A 20,002-nucleotide genomic window follows, 5' to 3' on the forward strand; every position below is an offset into this window, starting at 1 on the left:
AAGCAGTACAAAGCTTTGGCAATACTGATTAGGATTAACCTTATTTGGAATAGACCAGCCAAATCCATACAATGCAGAAATTGTTCTACAGGGCACCACATTTGCCTCTGAAGGAAGGTGAGTGCAGCACTGTGGCATATATTTTATGGCAAAAGGCTGACTAAAATGCCAGCCTGATAATAGAAGTTTCAAGTGTAAAAACTGCTAAGGAACTACGAGGTGATGGCACAGGATGACAAAGTTGGTGTATTTGTATCCACACCACCTATGAGAAATGAGTGGCCTCTTGGTGTGAAGGACCCCCAGAACCACACACAGATTTTTGTTCTAGAGAAAACATCGTGGTTTGCTTCAGAAAACAGCTTGGGCACACACTGTTGTGAGAGCTGGAACTGCTCACCTTAGAGAAGGCTCTAGAGAGACCTTACTGCAACCCTTCAAGATTTAAAGGGGGTTATACAAGAAAGATGGGGACAGACAGATGTTGAATAGAGCCTGCTGCAACTGGGCAAGGCATAATGGCTTCAAGCTAAAAGAGGGTAGATTAAAACAGATTGAAGGAAGAAACCTTCTATTATAATGAGGGTGATGAAACACTGGAACAAGTTGCTCAGAGAGGCAGTAGATGCCTCATGCCTGGAAATATTTGAGGTCAAGTTGGACAGGGCCCTGAGCAACCTGACCTAGCTGAAGCTGTACCTGCCTGCTCATTCCAGGGGCTAGGCAATCCTTCATGGCCCCTTAGAACAAGAACTATTGGATGATTCTATGAATGCTGTGTATGCTTTAAGGCTCACTAGGTATCCAGGACACAGAGTGAACCAAAAAGTCAAATCTCTTGACAAAACAAAGAAAAAAGAATGCATCCTTGGGATAGCTAGCACTTTCAAAGGCAGAGGTGTCATCCTTTATCAATGTTGCTGAAGAAAAGTGGAATCTCATTAATACTGCACTGTCTAGCCCAGCTACAAGCACATCAACGGTATTTTATGGGCAGCTACAATCAAAAGAGCAGCAGAGATGAAGAGCATTAGCAGTGGTATTTGGTTCCCAAGAGAGGGCCATGTGCTACACTGAACCTCACACAGAATCTGTGCCCAGCTCTTGGAGCCAAGAATCATCACTGAGCTTACCTAGCAAAGGAGTTGCTGCAGCATATGCTGACCTTCCAGGACCTGTGTGCATTAAAGAAACAGGGGAAGCTCAGAAGTTTGGGGGTTGTTATTATGGAAAATTTTGTGTGTGTTCTGTTTTTTTGGTCAGTTTTTATGGTTTTTTTTTGGTTTTTTTTCAATACAGTGATTAAAAGGTCTGCTTGAGTTTCTTTTTAAGCAGGAGCATAGATTTCTTTGGCTTGGGACAGCTTTGAAGATGTGGGATCCCATGGGATTCCACAGCAAACTAATACAGGAGTTGAGGCAGATGATGAACAGATTTTTCCATTTCTTCTTTCATAATCATACCTTAGTTAGAACCATAATACCCTCTCTCACCATGGGATCATTCTGCCCTTACACAGAGGTGTCCTTTTCCTAACTAAAAATCAGTAGAGGTCACCACATAGTAGATTTTGATCCTAGAGGTATACCATGCCATGCTTTACCTGAGAAAACTTAAAAAGTGGGTGATTTCCAAGTTGTATTCAGAGTACCTTTGCACCCAGGACTAAGCTAACCTAAATAACCTGCAACTCTAAACAAGCTGAAGTAATTGCAAACCATGGGGTAAGCTGAGAGCACAGCTAACAGATGGATGCCTTTTGGAGACACTGGGGGTGTGTGGTCCTGCAGCTCTCTTCAAAGCCAGATCTCTGCTGAAATGAGTATGATTCACACTTTTTCAAAGGCACAGCAGAGCTGAAAGCATAGAGATTTTTCAAAAGAATCATGCCTGCAGGAACTGTCATTCTTCCCCACTGTCTTCATCAGTGCTGTCCTAAAGGAAGTTCTGTTTGGCATCAGAACTGTAAATATTCCCACAAGTTAACAATTTTATTTCATCCAATGCCCTGTTCTCAGCACTGGATGAAATCCCTAGATAAAATACCTTCACTGAGCAAAGAGCAATAGGCAGCCTCTCTTTCTCCTCTAAACTGCTATGCTAAAGGCTATTTCTATATATTTTTAACTCTGAAAATACACCTATTGCTCCATTCTGAGAATGCTCTGATTTAGGAGAAAAAGGGTTGTTTTTCCTGAAGTCACATTGGAAAAATATGTATATATTACATTTATATAGCAGTAATATATACTACCCATGTGTCATATACTTTGTATAGCACTCATGTGATTTAAATACATGATTAATAATTTTGGTAATCCTAAAGTAGTAACAAACAGGTTCTTTCACATCATTGTGTGAAAACATTGGGAAAATAACCTTCCAAGGATAGTAGCATATTTTCCATTAGTACTACAAACCTCAGTTTTCATCAAAAAAGTACTGATCCTTCCTTGGTGAGTTTCCAGGATCCCTGCTTCAAATATAATGGTACAGTTAACAAATGTTCAAAACCCAGATCCCCACATCCTCAATTGCACTTTACTTTCACAAATTTAAGTTCCATGATACCACTTGATTTCAGCTTGCAAGCAGTAATTAAAAATCTAGTCCCTGAACCCAGTTTAGTCCAAGTCACAACACCTTATTAGCCATTACAGTATATGTACCTATCCACAGTGCATTTGAAAACATGGTATTTTTAAACTTTTCCAAGCTATCTTAGAAGAGTATCAAAAGTACAGTTCAAGACATAGATGGGTGGAAAATTATTTTCTATTAATGTTTTACTAAGAACAGAGAAAAAACCTTGTGTAGCTGTAATTCTTTGTAATACTTTGCGTCATGCTTCACTTGGAGAAGCCATTGTGTGTACGAGGGTAACAGTACATACAGTCCTGGTTCCTTCAATCAGCATTTAATTAGGCAGATTGTCCTTTTAGCAGAGACTATTTTTAATTTTGTTGTCCCTGTACTTTGTATTTGCAAGTGTCATACTGGGTTCCCTGTTCCATGGCAGGGTCGAGCCATTATACTTAAAACAATATAATTTCTTTTTCATTTCAAATCCCACCTCATAGACTTTCAATGCTTCCTGCAACTCAGGTTTGTTTGAGTTTGAGTTTTTCTTTCCTACTGTTTAATTTCACATGGAAATGAAAACTGTGAAGAGAACAGTCTAACATGTATGACGGATACTTTATGAACACAGGAGATGAACTGCAAGTTCTCAGGAGCAGAGACTGTCTAGGCAAAACTCATTCTGGTGCAACAGAAGAGAAAATTACTTCCTCCTTAGCAGCACAGTTACAGAGAAAGCAGATGATGTAGTTAACAGAATAATTAACAGAGGTAGGTAACAGGCTGAAAATGTCTAAGTTAAGGTTAGAAGAGGAACAGCAGAGCACACAGCTGTCTTTGAAAAAAAATCATACATGAGTCAAAGATGACATTCAACTCATGCCAATCCCACGACTATTTGCAGTTCAGGATCACACAACATACAACTTAAATACAGCATCTCCTTGGGAGATAAAGCAATGCTGTATGAGAGAATAATATAACACTCCTTGTACAAAGCAAATGAAAATATTCTATGGCAGAAGCATTACCAGAGTCTCAAACTTAGTACATCAATGCTTACCATGATTCTACTCTTGGTTAAGTAGCCATATGCATTCCCAGAAGACTTTCTTGGACACTCTATTTCTTTTATAAAGTAGCATCTTTAAAACCATGTCTCAATTTGAAGATTACAATTTCTTATACAATTATTTACAAACAAAATCTGCTTGTCAAAATATAGATGTAACTAATTTTGTAGAACTGATACCTGAACTTATAATTTCAGTTGTCTGTTTACTTCTGTAAAACAGAAATATATTCAGTAATATTGACACAATGCCTTTATGAAGGGAGTTGTCTGTTAAACATTGTAATGTCACACAGAAAGAAATACACAAAGTCTACAGCTCAAGGGTTATGAGAAGTGGGTTGGCCCGTGCAACCTTAAAACAAACCTGATTTTCCTTGCAACCTAGGCTTGTATCATCTCATATCTGGTGCTAAAAAACACTGCATTAAAGCCACAAGGACTCATGTCTGAAGGCTTAAGATAGTCTTTATCCAGAAAATATGGTAGCCTAAAATAAAAGTCCAGCAGCAAAGCCAACTTGAGGAAAGGCTGACACCACCTGATCCTTATGGTGGGAACCCAACCAGTATACTCTGGCTCATACATACTGGATTCATTCTTCCAAGGTGGAGTTCTTCACTGATAGACATTGCAGTGGATGAAATAACTGACAGAATTAATTCTCTAAGTGTCCAAAGACCACAGAAAAATTCATCCTTCACAGTACCCACTACACTTCTTTGTAAAGATGAGTAGATGGTAATAGGTATTGTATTAAAAATGAAGGCAAATATATTCTTGGTGAACATCTGTGACTTTGCCCACACAAAAAACTCTAAAACAGCAAAAAAAGTTTCTCAGTGTAGAATTCAAATGCATTAACCTCCTTTTTCTTGCTGAAGTGCCCTTCTTTAATTGCTTCATCTCTCTAAATATCATCAACCAAAGCACTCAAAAATGACTCCATTTTCCTTATTCATCTTCAGAACAGTCCATTGCACACACTGAATAAATTAGTTTTTCTTATGAGAATATATTACTCCCCTCCACATTCCAAATTTTCTGTAAAATTCGAGCACTTCTTACAAGATATGAAGGTACTAGGGTTACCAATGGAAAAGAGTTTTTTTTAAAGCTTGTCTTCAGTGTAAGAAAAATTAATATTTTAACATTTCACATTTTACTGAAGTTTTCTGAGTGTTTTCCTGAAGAAGTTCATTATAGAGTGACACTGAGTAGATTGCAAAGACAAATAGTTACAGTTTTTCAAACTAAAAACCAACAGAGGACAAAAGAAGAACTTACCATAGAAAGTATAAAGTAATACTGAATTCACATTGTGATTTCTACTTATAACAACAGAAATGCTTTTTAATGTTTTTGCTGGCATAGGGTCTATTTCCTTCACAGCAGCTAGTAAAGGGCTGTGTTTTGCATTTGTGCTGAAAACAGTGTTGCTGAAAACACAGGGATGCTTTTGTTACTGCAGAGCAGCACTTGCACACAGTCATGGCCTGTTTTGCTCCTAACATCACAGAGAAGTAGACTGGGGCGTGCACAAGGGGATGAGAGGGAGAGGACACAGTCAGGACAGGTGACCCCAAGGGATATCTCACACCCTGTGGTGTGACACTTGGCACACCAAGCTGGGAAAAAAGGAAGCAGAGGGGGAATGTTCAGAGTTGTGACATTTGTTGTCCCACGTCACCATTACACATAATGGAGTGAATGAGTTCCTTGTTTTGCTTTGCTTGTGTGTGGCTTGGCTCAATTTCCCTACTAAACTGTTCTGTCATCCCACAACTCTTCTCAGTTTTACCCCTCCAATTGTCCCCCATCCCACTGCAGGGAGGGAATGTGCATGGGGCCTGGCTCCAGCTGAGGTTCAACACCAGCAATTTGGGAGTGCAATTCAAAGCAAGTATTAGCTTACCTGACCAGAAAGCGATGCAGCCCAACGTCAAAACTTCTGCAAGAAAAAAAAATACACTGAATTTTAATTATTAAAAAACACTACTCTGTTGAGTATTGTACAAACACTGTGTTTCAAAACAGTAATACCAAATATAAAGTTACTAGAATTGATGAAGCAAAGAGCAAAGGCGTAACACACAACTTCCTTTCTGTAATGACTTGTGGAATTTAAGATCATCATCATCATCTGAAAATATTTAGGTGCATGTTAAAAAGCTCACAAATCTCTTGTTGGAGTATTTATTCAATGAAGTGTTAATATTCAGAGTAATATAACACACATAAAGCATAAAATATGCATATACTGTTACTGGAAATAATGTAAGCATCCTAGTCACCAGTATATTTTCTATTATAAGCAAGTAGATCCTGCGTGCAAAACTGCTGTGGAGTCCCTTTCCCCTTTTCTGCTCTGTACTGCAGTAAAATGCAAGGGACTGCCGTGAGTTCTCCCCACAATAAAGAATCATCAAAAACCCCTTATGTCTCCTTCAAATATAGAATTTCCAAGAAGCAGACTTTGCAAGTGTGTTCCACTCACATCAGTAAGGAAGTTAACTTTGAGGACTTCTGACAGTAAGTACAAGTTAGATCACATTAAATTACAAGAACCATGTCTGAAATTTTCAGCCCAAACAACATACATTGACAGTAGCTGTCAACATTTCTTCCCCTTTTCTGGTTCCTCCTTCCTCAGGAGAAGCAAGCTCATGAACAATGCACTGGCAAATCCTTGACACTACAGGAAGGCATCTGCTGATTTCAGACATTTACCTAATATCTGAATGAAGTATGTGCCAGCTTTATGGGACTATCCATATAATCCCAGATTAGCTGTGTGCATAATGGCACAAATGGAAAATGCAAGTGTCTTATTCCCAATACTGGACTTGCTCTGGAATGGGTTTATATTCACATAGACAGAAAACATTTTGGCATATACTAAGCTCTTGAGCATTCTGTTCCAAAAAAACCTAATTGGTCATTTTGAGTACAACACAGTTTTATTGTGCTTGCTGTGTGCTGCTTTCTAACTGAAAGAGCAAGAGAAATCATCACATAGTTAATGGCATCCTGATAACAGCAGACAGATAATGAGAGCTGCAAAAATTCCAGGAGTTCACAGGGAAGAAAACTCCACTTGTTCAGCAGGGCAGATAGGAGAGCAACAAATTTCTCACTGAAAAGCTGCCTTGCAACAGAAAAACATCCTGCCAGAAACATGTACCTGGTCATCATTAAATTTTTCATTTCTTGCCTGAAATCATTCCACCTTTTATATTATTGTTATATTACTGTGCAATTAAACTGCATGAAATGCATCCAGTTATCTTTCTGCATTCCTCCTGCCTGGATACATACTGGTTTGGCTCTCTCTTTTCACTAAAATATTTGGTGTTGTACACACAGCTTTCTGTACTGGAGCTGGACACAGTCTGCATTTTTAGCTCTGAAAACCTTTTCCTTCTAGGACCAAGCATTCAGAACATTTGTGCTGGGAAGGGGAGAAGAAGAAACTTGCACAGTTTCAGGAGAGAGCTGTATGCTAAACAGCCACCTTGCACATCTTCAGCCAGGCTGATCTTTTCAAAGTCTCCCAGCTGCTCTCCATGGCAATCACCAAACCTGCTACAGTCTCTGACAGGACACACACACAGAGCTGCTTGTGGACAGGCATGTGGAACATAAAAATATCACTGTTTTTGACAATGAACCAAAAGCCAAAGGACACGGCTTACCAAAAGCAGGAAAAGTGAATGGTCCTGCCAACTTGAGATATCAGAGCTGAAGGAGATTGGGGTGGACAAAGCTGAGGCAGAGTGGGTTCAGACAGGGAGGGAAACAAGACAGTTTGCTGTAGGTGCCATGACATGCCACCTTTTCCCTCATTTTTCACCCTTTCCAAAACACCACTTAAAAAACATATATATTTATATAAAACATATATCTAAAACACTTGCTATTAGGAAAGTTTTGTAAATTTATTTCATAGGGGCTTTAGCTATTGGCTGTTTCATGGAAATAATTTTAATAAGTATTAAAAATAAACATGCATAGAACCAATTTATTTTAATAAATAACAAGAAGGAAAATTTATCATAACCTCACTAGATATAATTCAGCATACACAGACAGGGCCCATTATTCCTCAGTTAGATTTTGTACTGATACAGTTCAACAATCTACCCAAAATCCTGAATTCTAAACAGTGTAAGCAGCCCTTTAAGATGTAACTACACTATGACCAACAGAATTTTGACATTATACAACATTGTCTGAGTGTGCAGTTAAATCTTAAAGACACTTTGAGACTGTATCATTGATTAGTTCCAAAAGCAAAAATATCAAGGCTGAACAAGTTCAAAATGTAAATGGGAAAAATGGTTGCATTACTTAAGGCTATGGGTATTGTCCACAGACACCTGGGATAATGAATAGAAACATTGTGCAAGGCAAAAACACTGAAAGAAAAAATCATGGGAGACTGGTTTTGACTAAATATTACTACAGACACTTTTTACTATTTTTCTCTTTCATATTTAAATACATACTGCAGTTAAGTCCACAAGTAAAGAGAAAATAAAGTGAAGCAGCAATGGAAACAGATCTAGTAGATGCAATTAATCCCTCCATTCTTAGATGGAAATGCCAAAAAGAGGAAAAAGAGGGTTTGTACAGCAGTGTTAAGGCTGCAACTTGGGGTGAAATAAGTAACTTCATTAAAATAAAAAAAGAGTACAAATAATCACAATTTATTTGCATTAAAAATTTCATAGTGATCCCTTCAACAGAGGACTCCACCCATCAGGCACGGCAGTGTCCCCCACAATCAGCACACAATTAGACCTGCCATATGCACACTGACAGGATTATCTACTGCCTATAAAAGATCCCCATATTTACTTGATATTACAACAAAGTTCATAACCAACTTCACACAACTTGTTAAATCCTGAACTTCTCTGCAAAATACAGGATTTAGCTGGTGGTTCTTGCAATTTAGGGTGCCTCAGTCACATAAGTTTCAGAAATGCCTCAGTTATGTAAGTTTCAGAAATGCTATAATGAGTGCAATTTTTCAAAATACATGTTTTCAATGAAGTCTAAAATAACAAGAGAAAGGATATCCTCAACTATATGAGTAAAAAATGATTTACCAGTTCAATTCTCTACACTGCTCAAATGTCAATAGCTATAAAGTATTTCAAATTTTGGAGAAATAAGTAAAATCTAGTTTATCAAAATAGCAATGGTCTTAGAACAAAGCAAAATCTTAACTAGCCAAAGGTACAATAAAAGGGAGATATATTTAACCTCAATTTCATAATCATTATAGACAGTACAGACAATTTGATAGCTATTTTCTTTATAAAAGCATCCCTATTCTGCTCCTCTGTGGGGCAGTTTTGGATCAGTTCTTACACAACTTTCATGCTTTTCTTAAGCATGGAAGCTCTAGTTTGATACAATTCAATGAAACATTACACATACAATCCCTCATCATCAAACTTGTCTTTTCCCAGTACATCAACTACAGAGATTGGTGACCAATAATATACATACACTAAACCAACAAAGACCTTTTCCAAAATACAATCTTTGAAAATGTACCTGCAGGAGAAAGATGTATGATTGCAGGCAGAGGTTTCAAAATTATTGCAGATGTGCAGTTTCTGCTCTGAAAGCTAAATGCATTCTGCAACAACCTGTCTTCAATCTTCGTTCAGAACAAAGATGATGGAGGAAAAACTTGAAAATTTTAAGCACATAGCATCCAGTGGATTGTTTATAATCCCACTTTCCACAAAGCTGTGCCTTCCTTTAGCTGAAGTCTAAATGCTGGTCCTCAAAAGAAGAATTGTGAGAGCCTCTAGTACACAGCTTTTATATTCAATCAAGTGCACCAGCCTATCATATTTAAGGACTTGCCTAGATGAAAACTGCTACTCATTAGCTGTGTTAGGTACAACAATTTACAATTCCAGCATGATGACTAAAGCACCCCAATCTCACAAGGTCTGATTGTGAGATCTCACTCCCAAGGACTTATAAAGATATAAAAAAATGTAAATACTGAACATAAGATTACAAGAATCAAAGTTAAGCCAGCTACTAGAGCCATATTTTATGAAACCAATTCCAATAATGTCAATTGCCCAACTCTGATTTTGTGCATCCATATTTTTAAGCCATGTGCTGAAGAGTAACCAGTACAGCTTTATCTCCTGTCAGTTCTGGCCCAGGACTGCTGGGCTGCACACTATTCCTGGAAACAAAGTACAGCACAGTGTGCAGCATTATCTGGGAAGTATTTGGCTAACCATGGACTTCAGAAAGATGTTCTGCAAGCAGTCAGTACATCAGCACTCAAAATCAGATAGTGGACTGGTTCTTACTTTGGGCCCTACCTTCAGAGGAGTAAAGCTATGTAAATAGTTTGCCATTTGTAAAAAAAAAATAAAAAAATACATAGTAACATAGATGGAGACAGGCAACAGTGACACTGTGCACCCAGAGACTGCATCGCATTGCAGACAGAAATATCCCAGACACCTTAAAAACAGTCATGTTGCCACTGAACATAAACAATTCTGAATGCAGAAAGGAATGATGTAATTTCTATAAGCAGGAGAGGAGCAAACAATATAATTACACTTAAATCTCTTCAAATCAGCCTGGTTGCCACTTATGGCAGTGATGAAATCCAACAAATGGGTTATTTATTATGGCTTCAGTACTCTGGGTATTCAACATCTCTTTAAAAAAGCATTGTAGGCGCTGCAATGCTTCAACAATGGTTCTTGGCCCTTTCTTTAAAATGTGGCTGAACTTGACACTAGGAAGTCAAAGTCATTCCCATACCTTCAGAGTAGCCTGTCCTACTGAACTGCAGAATTGTTTGCAAGACTAGCATTTCCATAAGCTGTCTTGCAAATAAATGTAGCATTTAGCCAGTGAGCTGCTGAGCAAGAGTCTCTCCCACACCAGAATATTTTGCACTGGAGACTGAGGAGTCTGAATGACAGCTGCCTTCACTGACACAGCACTCAAGCTGCTTCATTGCCCCTGTTTTTGAGCAGCCCCTTACAGCAGGGATGCCCAAAAGTCTCTGTAAAAAGAATTACCTTTTTTACAAGAGCTACTTTTCTGGATTCTCCTAAATCTGCTCATGCTTTTTCCAATGCTGCCTGTGGCAACCTTCCCAGCAGGCAATGCCTTAAAGATGAGTGCTTCCAAATTTCAAATGATTACAAGCATCCAATGTGAATCTGGAGCAATTTCAGAGTCTTGTCTGAAGAGTTAGATTACTACCAGAAAGCAGATACTGAAGTCTATATGCAGGTTTTGTAAGTGCTATTATTTAATGTCTCAATGAGCTATAAAACTCTGCTAAAGCAAATCCCCTGGAGGGGGTACAGTCTACCAAACAGAACAAGTATTTTTCAAGCAGTGACTGCCACCAATTGATTCACCATCATCTTGATTATTAAATAAACATCTGGGAAAGCCATCTATATTTCTAAAAGACACTTTTGCCTGTCCATGGCTTGAGTTGACTCAGTTTTCTGCAAGTTTGCTATGAAGGTGTAGGTTTCAGGTAAAGCTTGTTTCTTCAGTGACGAGCAGCACAATTCCTCTTCTAAATAACATAACTGCCTTCGTACTTGAATACACTATTTAGAAAGCTGATGTACAACTTCAAATAGAAAAACAACAATTAAATTGTCACAGAAGATTTTGCAGGAGAGATAAACACAGTAAGCAAACTGAAAATATTCACTTAAACTGTGAATACTGTGTAGAGTGTTAGTTTTTAAAACGAAGACAGAGATGCCTGATGAAAAACACAACCCAGTCCAATACAACTATCTGTTTGGATTTATCTGTTATCTAAATTATAGAATACACTTTTGGACACCAAGCCTTTAAAGTCACATTTTAAATTTTTTCTGGGGACTCTTTTGCCACATACAAGGACGTTTTTGGAGCTCTCATTTTTGAGATCAGCCTTTCAATTTGTGCAAGACACTTGGTGAATTCCACCCACATACAGATTTTAGTCTGCCCACTGATACGGCATTGAAATTAGGAACAAATGCATATATGGAACTCTTTTGGCATTCCAAACATTCTTCAATCCTACAATTTCCCATGCATCTCCACTCTTACCATGCAACTTAGAAAAAACCAATTCATAGCTCAATCCAATGATAAGATTCCTGTTTAAGAGAATGTTCTTGTAAACATCAAGTTCTTAAGAACTTGGTAAGGCTAGATCTCAAGCTTCAATGGACCCTTTTGTTCGCAAGCTTTGACTTTAACCATCTTCAATGCAGTAAACTAGCAGCACTTTGCTTTTATTTCAATGTAAAAATGCACCGAAGAGTAAAAATAAAAATCTATGCTATTTGAAAGAGAAAATATGAAGACTTTCAAATGGTTCCATATCATATCTTTGACAAACAATTTCTTGTTACAGCAATAATAAGCAGAACTTGTGTATACATGAAGATACCTTTATCATTCTCTGACACTTGCTTAAGGACCCTGGAATTTTAACACTTCATGCTTAGATAAAACACTTTGAATCCCTGTTGTGCTTCTTTCTGGAATGATTCAGCAGTATACCAACTTGCCTTTTGGTGTCCTCCATTATTAAAATAACCAAAGCTCCCACTGTTTTGTGCCTGTGCTGGATGCCTCCATACAGAGGTTCCTGCTCAGTGCTGTAAGTGCTCTGTAGCACCAATATGGCAAATGCATCAAAATTCACATTACTTCACAGAAACAGTCCTCTATATATGTCTGATCACTTTAAGGAAAAGCCCTAAACATTTTATTTGGGAAGTATTTACTGCATAGCACCACAGGGAGAAGTTAGGGCTTCTTGTACCCAGGAGAACGGTGGAAATCCACAGTGAAATCCTGACACCATCAAAATGAGCACAAAACCCTCACTGATTTCAAGGGAAGCAGAAATACACCTGGACTGACTCTGGACAGTCTGTATAATGCAGAATACAGTCCAATTTCAGTGTGCATTTTGTTAGATACACTTTCATCTCCAAGTAGAAGCTATTAGTAAGTCTCAAAGCTTCACCTGCACAGTTTTGCTTATTAGCTGGGAACTCAGGCTGGAGACCTGCATAGTAAAATTAACCTACAGTAAGACACCCACAAGGAGAAAGCTCTTCTGAGGACCACAGAGAAACACTTCACAATGCTAGCGGCCTCCAGCCTACAAATTGAATTCATGACCTAATATGTTTTGTTGTTTCATTTCAGTTTAAATGCAGAACTTGTATTATATCAGAAAGCCCGAGGAAAGTTGTAATGATTCTAGGCAGTGACTCCTCCTCACCCCTGTAATCTCCTGGACAGAAAGAGAAGCAGCATGTTCAGCAGGCATCAGCCATTGGCAGTGTGTATGTAAATTGCACACAAGTCTGCCTGCTTGGGAGGCTTTAAAATAACAAATTGGTTCTGTTTCTCACATATCCAATCACTGGATCTTGGTGATACAGCTCAGCAAACACTATTTTAAAAAGCAAAGTCTCATTTGTATTCTGTTAATATCTCCTAAAGCCCTTCAGAAGAAATATTACTTTAATTTTATACCTTCCCCAATTCTTCAAAAGCCTGTAGTAGCTCATGGAGAGTGGATGAAACCTAATGCCCATTAGTGGCAAACTCCCATAGGGAAAGTTCTCCCTCAGTCTTTGTCACATAAGACTCCTGCACTGCAGCGTGATCATCCAATTACTGTGAGATCTCCATCCTTACTGCAAACACAGCAAACAAGTTTATTAACAGCCATTACTCATTTTCTACAGTAGTTGTGAGCAGGCAGAGTGCTGCTTGCCAAATGTGAGCAGCAGTAATAGTTTATATCTACACAGAGCTCATATCAAATACAGTGAGCAATGGGCTTCACAGGTGAAAAGACGTAGGTGGGTTTAGCTTGATTGTTAAAAAACCCAGCAATTTCAAATTACAGTGACAATGGAGTCATTAGACAAATAAATTCCCAATAATTATGTAATTTAGATCCAAGAAGGATTAGGGTGCCTTATTACTCACTTCCTTTTACACTCCAGAGTAACAGATTTCTTTTTCTCTATTGAAGAGATTTAAGGAGCCTTTCAAAGCTTTGATGAAACCAGCAAATTGAACTGTACAGTACAGCAGGTAACTGCAGTATGCACTAATTTAGCTGACATTGAAAGCAGTTAAATCTTCTGTCTCCATCAGTGAGAGAGAGAATGGCTAACAAGTCCAAAACTTTCATATATTCAGGTGACATCTTAGCTGGAAACATCACAGATCAACACTCAGCTTTAAGCATCACCACGGTTAACAAAAAATACAGTAAATCAGGGAGACTTATTTTTAGACTTTAAAACAAGTTATTCCACAATTAAAGATATGCACTAATTCTGCAACTAAATTTGCCAAGTTTTTGGCAAGAAGTTGAAGTTATTCAGATAACATTCAGATATTGGCAAGCAGGTGCAATATTTAACTAACTATAATGTTAGTTATAGCTCCACAGCCTAAGGAGAGCTTTCCTTGACTCCAGCTGTCTGTGCACACTGTGATTGTGGATTTAACACCAAATCATTCTGCTTAGGAATACCACAGGAGTTGTAGAGGGCAAGAACATACAGGGAGACCTGCCTTACATTCAACTTTATGTATCAAGAGAAGGAAGAAAGCACTTTCCTTCCCAAGATTCACACTCAGCATCCTCAAAGACCATGTTAAATCTTCTCAAGAATAAAAACTTAATATTCTTTAAATAATCTTTTTCATATTTAAGATATCACCTCCAAAACACAATAGGGAAAAGATGCATTTTGACTTTGGAATAGAAATGTTGCAGCATTAATATTTTTAAGTCTAAAACCAGTGAGAACCTAGGTAAAAGACATTTATTCTACCTGATACACTGTCTACAACATACTGGACAACCTCCTTCTTTGAAAATATCAAAGGGTAAAAATGTACCAGAAGACACAATCCTCAACTCTAGAGGAAAGGGAAACATGCATAAGCATGTCCTTCCTTTTCTTGTCTCTCCGTTCCAGCTGCTCAGTACTTCCCATCACGAACATGGAGTAGAGTGCTTTCAAAAACGTAGCTGTGTAGAATTGTAGGACAAATACAAAACAAACCACCTGGAAAATACCTCATCCTCTTGAAGCTGACTGGTAGGCCTCCCACAGCACTGAAAATTAGATTCTGTGGTCATAGTACAAGTAGGCTTGTCCTGGCTCTAATCCCCAGACTGACCCTGTCCCCAGGCACAGAACCTCAGAGGAGGTCTTCCTACAGCTTTGGAAAGCAGCTGCTGCAACCCCTTCCACAGCAGGGTGGGCAACAGGTGTGAGCCACAGATCTAGATGTGCCATTCCAATTTCTACAGGCTTTGGGTGATTCATGCTGAATCCCTCCTTCCATCTGCCATGGAGATGTGGAGTTTCTTTTCACTGCCTCTTTCTCCTTCCCTCATGCAAATTTTTCAAGGCTTGGTAACTTAACTACTCCTGAGGATACCTGCAATGTAAAGAAGTTTAACCTATCATCCTTCATTTCTGCCCTACAATTACAAATTACAATTACAACCTATCATCCTTCCTTTCTGCCCTCCAAATGACAGTTGCACAACAGCAATTTGCTGTTATCACAAAAAAAAAAAAAAAAAAAAAAAAGTTTAGAGAGCAAAATCTGCAAATCTGCTATCTCCTATTTCAGACCATCCATCAGCCTATCCAGAAACACCACAACAAAAGAGCACTACAAGACCCAAACAGAAAGAGTGAACCTTTCACCATTTGTTAGAGTACAAGCCCCTAAACACACAAAGGCACATTACTCTGAGCCCAGAGGCAAGGATGTCATCCTGACTACACAGATCTGCAGCACAGCTACAGTTGCTATTGTTACACACAATTATGTTTGTGTTAACTTGTATTGGCTATTTAGGAATTTAGGAGGCAAGCTTTCCAAGTCAAGCACTTACAGAAACTCCAATTCTGATCTTATTTAAATTACTTTAATGGTATTTAACAAAGCCTTTCAGCATCTTTCTTGTTTTGATATACTTAACAAGCTAATTCCCAAGATTATTTATTGCACTACTAAAAATCAGAAACCCAAGACCAGAAAGTACATGTCAAACTGGTTGAGACATTAAGAAGCACAGATGAAAAAGCACTCAAGTAATTACTTTACCTCTACAGGTCAGGAAGTCCATTTTCCTTTCTTAAATATCTATTTCAGTCCTCACCATAAACTAATAGGCAATTGAACAACACTATCAGGAGTTTAAGCCAGAAATAAAACACAGTAAGTTTTTGCAGCCTATTCATCATTCTGGAATTACTGCATGTGGTCACAGTGATCTCTTGTGCTCACACTCACACATAAGTGTCAGACTTGCCTTTTCCCAGAAAAATCCAAAACAAAAGGAAAAAACCCTGGCAATGTCCTTTTTGACAGACATACAAGGAATTGTTTCCAGAAGGAGAAAAGTTTCAGGATCAATGGTAAAAGTAGGCAAAAAGTACCAGGATGAGGAAGAAACAAATGCAAATAAATTTACATTTTTATCTGTAGATCTATTTTTCTATGACATTATTATAGGCCAGAAAGTGATAAGACCACAGCAGACTGTAATCCATAATTTGAAGCAAGTCACTGAGACCTTGCACAAAGACCACTTTTTTTCAGGTCATGTGAATAATCTTAAGCAGTAACAAGGCCAGTAAACTAAACTAAATGGCAGACAATTTCAATGGCAAATCATAACCCAGATGCCATTTTTGGATGTTACTAAAACATCACTGACATAAATTTAACTTGCTTGTATAGAACTCGTGTGTCTATACATGCAAATACAGCCCTCCTAGTCCACTCCTTAGGCATGCAAGAAAATCAGGGGCTGCCTAATGTCAGACTCTTGTCTGTCAAGAATCAGGATGTTAAACACAGAGTAGAATCTAAAACCTAAAGCATGGTAGTTGAAAATTACCTGATCTTCATCACTGCATTTTTTATTTTCCTCTGGCAGCATTCTTCAACTTCATTTTCTTTAATCTAGATGAAATACTGATTCCAGTGAAATCTACGTTTCATATGCTACTTCTGCCTGCCTTCTTGAAAAGCCTCTACTCTTGCTGAGACTAACCTATATTAAACATGCATCAAGTTTTAGCATACTTCATCCCCAACACATTTGTCTCCAAACTATTTTGGGATATTTGAGAATGACAAGATTTCAAGGTGGAAAGACAGAAGAAGTAATGGAATCACAGAACTGTTGGGGTTGTAAGGGGCCTTTAAAGATAATCTAGTTGCAATGCCCCTGACACATGTAAGAACAACTCTCACTAGATCAGGTTGATCAGGACTCCATCCAACCTGGCCTTGAACACTTCCAGGGACAGGACATCCACAGCTTCTCTGGGCAACATATTCCAATGCCTCACCACCATCTCACTAAAGAATTGCTTCTTACAATCTAATCTAAACCTCTCCTCTTTCACTTTAAAACCATTTCCCCTTGCCTATCACTACCTGCCTGCATAAAAAGGTCACTCTCCCTCTTTTTAATAAGCCCCCTTTAGGTACTGGAAGGCTGCAATGAGGTTTCCCTGGAGCTTTTGCTTCTCAGGGTGAACCCAGCTCTCTCAAACCATCTGCATAGGCAAGGTGCTCCCGCCCTGGAACATCATCAAGGTGTTGTGCTTCTGCATATTTCAAATCAGTCTGTGACTAGAAATAACGGTGGGGTTTATGTCATGCTGCTCCCACAGCATGGCAAAACATATCTAACTAATGTGTCCAACATTTTTGTTGCAGAGTCATACCCTGTAACAGTATGAAAAAAATAAAAAATGGAAGCATGATTATTTTTCATGAACAGCAGCCAACTGTTGTCCTAATTTACAAACTGACAAGTTCCTCTATGGAATACATTATCTTGTAAATTATACAAGATAATTTACCAATATGTCAAATTTTATATAGGATTTAGTTATGCACTATCTTTTGTTTTTGTAGTTTCCAAACCATTACTCCTCCACTAGGATATTTTTCCATATTTCAATTTGTAAGTTTCAGCAGTAACACAACTACTTCTAGTTGCAGTACACAATTCATTCCCACCACCTGAGAATTTGTATGGCAAGCATCAGCCTTGACTAATTCTTTTAAGGCACAAGTTTCCGACAACATTGGTTCTTCTCTCACAATTCATTACCTTGCTTTTAACCCTGATAACAAAAACTAAGTTTTAATTCATCATAGCTTAAGGTAAAGCAGACATTAAAAACTAAGACTGCATGCCACTGAACTGCTATCCTCTCTGGAAATCAGGAGCTCAGAGACTCCTTTTCACAGCTATAATAAAGCTTTTGAATAGCAGTGTATTTATCATGCATTTATTACCTATGCAGCTGCATATTTAGCTAGCTAATGATATCCAGGTGAAATGAAACCAGAGTAACACATTCAACACCTGTATTTGTCTCGAGGCAGCAAACAAGATTGATAATTTTTTGACTCTAGAGATTGTCCTGATTAAATGTGAATTAGGGAGAACCTATCATAGGCTTGATAACTTTTTTAATTAAAGTCTTTTATTTTAGGTTTGAGTGAACACTATTTGGTTTATTGTTTAGTACCATAGAGAGGCAGACTACTTGATTTGGTTTTTTAACACCTGCTTTGCTTTTCAGCTCTAGAGAAACTTTAGACACCTTTAGACACACTGTGCTATCTTTCTTACCTTCCTGACTGAAAGCTCTTCCACGTGCTGTATCACAGTGAATTATGTCAGCATGTACTGACTAGAAGTGACACAGGTCTGGATAGATGGGATCAAAAGCTTTGTTGTTATGCACAAAGGACACCAGGTGGTGGTGCAAGGCTCCTTAATAGCATATTTGTGACATTCACGTTTCTCTCTCCAGGCTGCCTTCTCTCCTTCAAAATGTGCACTGCTAAAAGCTTTGAGACAAAAATTGTAATACTGGGCCTTGGAAAGTCCAGCCTACATGTTCCTGACAGTATTCTCAAGTGGATATCAGCAAGAAGGGGAAGAGTGAGCCAAGCATGCACAAGCACTTTTTCCTGAGCAGTGTCCCTGATGCCAGACAGAAGGTAAGAGTGGTCTAACTCCAAGTAATTTGGATTATTCCAATCCACTCCGTGTCCCAGCCTGGCCCTAAGAAGTCTTTAATAAGCTTTACCAGACTACTATTTAATGAAAACAGTCTGGTAGAAATCTCACTCTGCCAGATTAAAACAGACATGGCATTCTTAATATTTAAATTTGACACACTGATAAAGTTGTCAGGAACATTTCTGTTAAAGTCTTGTATTTACAAACTATCAAAATGTATTTAGAACTTTAGGGAAACAGTGTCATGGTTAACAAGGCTTCACAACATAAGCCATTTACTTTCCCCTTTTTTCATAGTTTTATGCTAAACTCATAATTTGCAAACTTTTGTCCTTTTCAGTCATACAGTTCAGAAAGAAGGGCTATTCCTACTTCTACCACAACACTCCTATACAAGATACTGATGCACCACATCAGACTGCAAAGCCTCTGGGTAGAGTGTTTGAAGAGTTTTAAGGACATCATCATTCAGGGCATTCACAAAGCTCCTTATTTAATTGAGAATGTCCTATAACACAGCAGCCACAGAAAAATCTACTACTAAAGAACTTGAGGGCAAGAAATCAAGCCAGGTATATATTAACTGACTTTTTTCAACATGCAAAGCAAACAAATTCAATCTGCGAAATAATTTTATTACTTCTGGCAATGAATTCTTGATAGAAATTAAATAATCTGGCAAAAGATTAATATCAGCACCTGACACTTATTCCTTCTGTAAAGAAAGGCTTTCTACTTAGATATTAGTTTCAATTTTTGTACAAGAGTAATGAATATCTTAATGAATGTCCAGTTTTTTTACTGTGATACACCACACACATTTGCAGGTGCAGAGCACCTTTTCATGGCTGTTATAACTACCTGGCACAGTATTAGGATTTGTGCTGAAATTCACTTGGCACCTCCAGTGCAACACACAGATTCCCTGGAATAAGAACTGACAAAGGGGAAAAATTGCTGCTGTTTGCAACTCTGCCTACAAGTGCCAGGAGGCCAAGAAATGCTGTTCTCATGAGAGTGCCTGGTAAAAATGACAGATTTCTATATTAACTCTGTAGGTCATAAGTTCAGTGCAAACTCTGAAAGAGCATTTAAACCAAAGCAGTTGTTAGTAGCTGAAATAATTTTTAATAATTCATCTGTTTTCTGCACTCTTCCTGCTGCATTTCTTCGAATACTTCAGATCTACACATGCCAACTATTAT

At 38.2% G+C, this 20,002-nt stretch overlaps 1 protein-coding gene across 1 annotated transcript in view; it reads right to left on the bottom strand.

Moving 5' to 3' along the window:
* HHAT (hedgehog acyltransferase) overlaps nucleotides 1-20,002 on the bottom strand; it is a 146,985-nt gene that overhangs the window by 107,618 nt on the left and 19,365 nt on the right. The window contains exon 9 of the mRNA XM_036381189.2: nucleotides 5,568-5,603. Coding sequence (XP_036237082.1) covers nucleotides 5,568-5,603 — 36 coding nt within the window. The remainder of the gene's footprint in view (nucleotides 1-5,567; nucleotides 5,604-20,002) is intronic.

This window comes from Molothrus ater, chromosome 3, assembly GCF_012460135.2.
Source record: "Molothrus ater isolate BHLD 08-10-18 breed brown headed cowbird chromosome 3, BPBGC_Mater_1.1, whole genome shotgun sequence".
Classification (NCBI taxonomy): domain Eukaryota; kingdom Metazoa; phylum Chordata; class Aves; order Passeriformes; family Icteridae; genus Molothrus; species Molothrus ater.